The sequence below is a fragment of the Lolium rigidum genome, chromosome 4 (genome assembly GCF_022539505.1).
Source record: "Lolium rigidum isolate FL_2022 chromosome 4, APGP_CSIRO_Lrig_0.1, whole genome shotgun sequence".
Classification (NCBI taxonomy): Eukaryota; Viridiplantae; Streptophyta; class Magnoliopsida; order Poales; family Poaceae; genus Lolium; species Lolium rigidum.
Genome location: NC_061511.1, coordinates 222,086,146 through 222,090,692, shown reverse-complemented (window position 1 = coordinate 222,090,692; position 4,547 = coordinate 222,086,146). Strand labels below are relative to the sequence as shown.

The 4,547-nt window shown below is 51.0% G+C and overlaps 1 protein-coding gene across 1 annotated transcript; it reads left to right on the top strand.

The window, feature by feature from the left end:
• The first annotated feature begins 1,702 nt into the window (after positions 1–1,702).
• On the top strand, positions 1,703–4,332 carry LOC124648303 (WRKY transcription factor 23-like). The gene is made up of 3 exons (XM_047188090.1): positions 1,703–2,223; positions 3,518–3,676; positions 3,768–4,332. The coding sequence occupies exons 1-3, from the start codon at positions 1,703–1,705 to the stop codon at positions 4,330–4,332; spliced, it is 1,245 nt and encodes a 414-aa protein (XP_047044046.1).
• The last annotated feature ends 215 nt before the right edge of the window (positions 4,333–4,547 follow it).

Sequence of the window (4,547 nt, the reverse complement as noted above, 5' to 3'; positions counted from 1 at the left end):
GACCCGCATCCATCAGATCACCATCGGACGGCTGGAGGTGTTCCCACCGCTTGCATGTGGGAGGCGTCACGCTGGCGTCGACCCCACGGGCTGGCACACGTGGACGGTGGTGGGCCGCCAGTGCGGGGCCGGGTCAAACAGGCCAGGGACACGTGTCAGGTCTGAACGGGTTGACCGAGCGCGCCGGTTTGACCGGCGTAACCGGCTGCCGCCGGTGGGTGCCCGTCGTCGCTGACTCACCGCACAGACGTGTGCGACCTTGCACCGTTCCGTCCTATAGCTAGCTAAGCTAGCGTTAGGACTTTGCAGTGTACTGATGTTACTGTTCGTGTCATGTTCTCCAACCAGCTCTGCAGTTAGCAACCCGTAATACAGCAAAGATCAAGGTAATACGGAAATATCAAGGTGAAATAAATCAGAATAACTCCTCCCTTCAATCCATATATACTACTAAGTGTTGTGATTTTACTTTAAATTTAAACTAAAACAACGACGTATTATTATGGATCGGAGGTAGTCAGGGACGAAGCTAGGAAAAAAGTTCAACTTGGCCGGCTCTATATTATCTCTAATCCGCTAATGTAAAATGGCAGCACTTAGTATAAATAGGGAAGAGTTTCTCAATTTTTATTAGGGCATGTACAACGGGAACGCTTAGAGCCGGCGCTGGGCTCTTTTTCCTGGCCGTTTTGCTTGATTTCCGATCGATCCCGGGATTCTAGCCGGAGTCGACGCAAATAGTTGAGTCGGGCGCTTGCTCTTTTTTCCCGCACGAACTGAATCAAGAAGGCGGCGGGCGCTATCCCTTGCGCCAGGATAAACGGAATAGCTAGTTTTACAACTCCTTCCAAACAGTTTCAGCGATGGAGAGATCCGGCGCTTGGAGAACGCTTGCGTTGCTTTTAGCGCCTGATTAAACACTCAGTGTTGCAGACATGACGCTTAGCTCATATATTGATTTAGCGATCTTTATTTTTTTCACTTAAGCGTTCATGTAAGCGCTCAGCATTGTAGATGCCCTTAGGGTCGTCTGACATCAATGCTAATAGGGCAACTCCATCCCTAAAGGTAGCACTTTCTCCGTTTTAAATTATAAGTGACATGGAATCTTTTAAAAATATGTGAAACTAAACATTAAAATGCATCTGGATACATGTGTATCTTGCCTAAATCTAGCAAAGCCGCGCGCGTCAGTTAATTTCTAAGGATGCCGTAATAAAAAAAGGTATTGATTGATAAAAGAAGTTATTTTTACGGTAGATAATATTTTCTATTAGTAATTCAAAATACGAAGCATTGAGAAGAACTAGTCAAGTCTAAACCAAAAGCTTAGCCATGTGACCAAATAACTAAGGTAGTGTGCAGTGAGTGTATATTACTATACCAATTGACAAAGTAAATGGAGTTTTATTAGCCAAAAGCAAAACCCAGAGTCAAGTAGGACCCACGCCGAGACTCGCCAAGCTACCTATCATCTTTCCCCTCCCGGCCTCCCCACACATGAATTGATCACACACACACACACACCACCTGGTTCAGCTAGCTCACACACACCCCTCCCTCTCTCTTGCCTTTGGCTTCTCTACTACACCACTGCTACTAGCTAAGCTAGCTAGTACGGCAGCAGAAGCGAGAAGCAACGTACCACGAATCTGTCGATCTGATCTGTCCGGCTCCGGCCGATCTATCTGTCCATCCGTCCATGGCGAGCCATGACCAGCAGCACCACCGCCACTTCTCCGGCGACTTTCAGTTCAACAACGACGACCTGGCCTCGCTCTTCGCGCAGCGGCCCGCCGACGCCATCTCGTCGCCGATGCAGATGATGCAGCAGCAGCCGTGGTTCTTCCCCGACTACCTGCAGACGCCGCCGCTCGACTTTGGCGCCGACGCGTTCGGCGCGAGGGACGACTTCGGCGACGTGACGGCTGGCGGCGGCGGCGTCGAGGAGGTTGTGAAGATGGAGCTGCAAGCGGTGGACGTCGCGGGGATGCCTGGCGGCGGGCCGGGCGGAACGGCGGCGCCGATGACGCCACACAGCGTGTCGGTTTCCTCGACCTCGAGCGAGGCCTGCGGCGCGGTGGGTGGGGACGAGGAGGGTGCCGGGAAGTGCAAGAAGGAGGATCAGGGCGAGGGCGACGAGAGCAAGGAGGCCCAGGAGGCGTTGGCGGCGGCGGCCAATCAGGGAGGAGGTGGTGGGGATGGAGAGGACAAGAAGAAAGGGTAAGCGATCTGATCCCATTTTATTTCCGGCAAGAACTTCAGGATCAGCTAGCTTGAGGTTGATTTCACGATTGATTGTTGTTCTCGTGCGAGTTTTTTTCGATCAACGTACCACGATTAATTTGTTACTCTTATCCTTGCTTGAACTCTTCTTCATTGATCCAAAATTTCCCAATCGGCCGGGCTAATATTCCTCTTTGCACTGACCAGTTCATTCTACCCTGCAGATAACTAGATTTAATGGGTTCGAAAATAACCAGTTCGTCGATCCTAACATCAATTAAATAGATCTACTCGTACGATCCATGCATGTGTTCCTTTCCATTTCGATCTCGTCTCTTTGTTTTGCTCAATGTACGGTATGAACTCGATCTAGGGTTTTCCCACTTGCAGCCTCCTGTCGTAGACCAGGTACAAGAATCGTAGTACAAAATGATTTTGACCAATCTTAATCAATATCTGTTGCATATGCCCACAGCTTTTTCATTAATTAGTCTATCTAGCTTTTTTTTTTCTTTTCTTGATTTCTTCCTTGTCTTCATTCCCATCCACAAACTTTCAAGGTCTTCTAATTTGACTGCACCTACTCGGCGCATGATCGAACACCCTGCTGCATGCGTCCTTCTTATTTAATTAACTCATTCACCAACAATATCATGATTAATCAGGAATTGACTTGGGATCTAGCTAGGTCATCAATTCATCATATGTACTTACTTCAACCGAACCGAACGATCAAGTGTCAGTTAGCTGCTTACTCTATCGATCGACCGACCGATAGATCGTTTTCATGGAAAGCTACTTTGCAGCTTAGTCCCCCCTTTGTAGCATCGATAGATCGTTGTTTGACCATGATGGATCCATGGGCGACAGTACAACAGCTAGGCTGGTGTACGGTGTGAACTTGAGCAGATGTGTATGCGTGTGTGCCGGCTGTGCCGTACGCCAGTACACACCTACCTAGACAACATTTGCGTACGTACGTATACTGCAGCCACTATGTTTGAATGGACAAGCTAACTAATGTACTCTCTTTTATGGTATGAACATGTATGATTTCTTGGTATTTGCGGTTGTGTATAAGATTGTTGACCACCGTTTAATCAAGTTGTTCATTGGCATGCATGTGGGATCTCTTTAGTAGTATGAATGATTCTTGATGTTTACTTGATTGAGGTTGGCATGAATGTGTGATCTCTTTAGTATGAACAACATGTATATGATTCTTGATGTGTACTTGTGTGTCTTAAGATTGGCCGCCGATTGATCAAGTTGATCTTGGCATATGTTGCAGGGTGGGTGGCAATGGGAAGGGGAAAGGCGCCAAGGGGGAGAAGCGGCCGCGGCAGCCACGTTTCGCGTTCATGACCAAGAGCGAGGTTGACCATCTCGAGGACGGCTACCGCTGGCGCAAGTACGGCCAGAAGGCCGTCAAGAACAGCCCATTCCCGAGGTACATGCTCTGTCGGATTAGGGTTCTTCCTTCTCTTATAAATGATCGGTGTGCACGTACGATGCTGACTTCGTGTGGGTAATGGTTGCAGGAGCTACTACCGGTGCACGACGCAGAAGTGTCCGGTGAAGAAGCGGGTGGAGCGGTCGTACCAAGACGCCGCCGTGGTGATCACCACCTACGAGGGCAAGCACATCCACCCCATCCCGGCCACGCTCCGCGGCAGCGCCGCCCACCACCTCCTTTCCGCGCACGCCCACGGCCTCCACTACCCCCACTTCCGGATGCCCGCGCCGCAGCCGGCTCCCGGCGCAGCCTTCCCTCCCGACGGCGTCTTCGGCAACTTCCTACAGCAGCAGCAGCAGCAGCAAGTCCAAGGCGGCGGGGGGCACCACGCCGCCATGCAGCAGGCGATGCAGCAGCAGCAGCTCGCCGCTGCGGAATCGGCGATGCGGCAAGTGAACGCGGCAGCGGCGGCCATGGGCGCGGGTGGCGCGAGCTCGGGGTCTGCTGCTACGGCAGCTGGTGCGCCGCTGCGGATGGAGCACTTCATGTCGCAGGACTACGGCCTGCTGCAGGACATGCTCATGCCATCGTCCTTCGTCCACAGCAACGGCACCGCCAACAACAGCCATAACAACCACAACCGCCGTTGATCGAGAGAGATCGCGCGACTGCTTGACAGCGATCCGTCGACCGGTTTGGTTCTTTGCTAGTAGCTTTTTGGTACTGATGTAGCTGTGATATGTATGTCATGCATGCACCGGCCTTGTGAGTTATGATGATTGATGAGTGATGAGGTTATGATCTAGCTTAATTAGCCGCAGGACAGAGGACGTGCACGTACGCCAGCAGTAGTTGCAATGTTGCA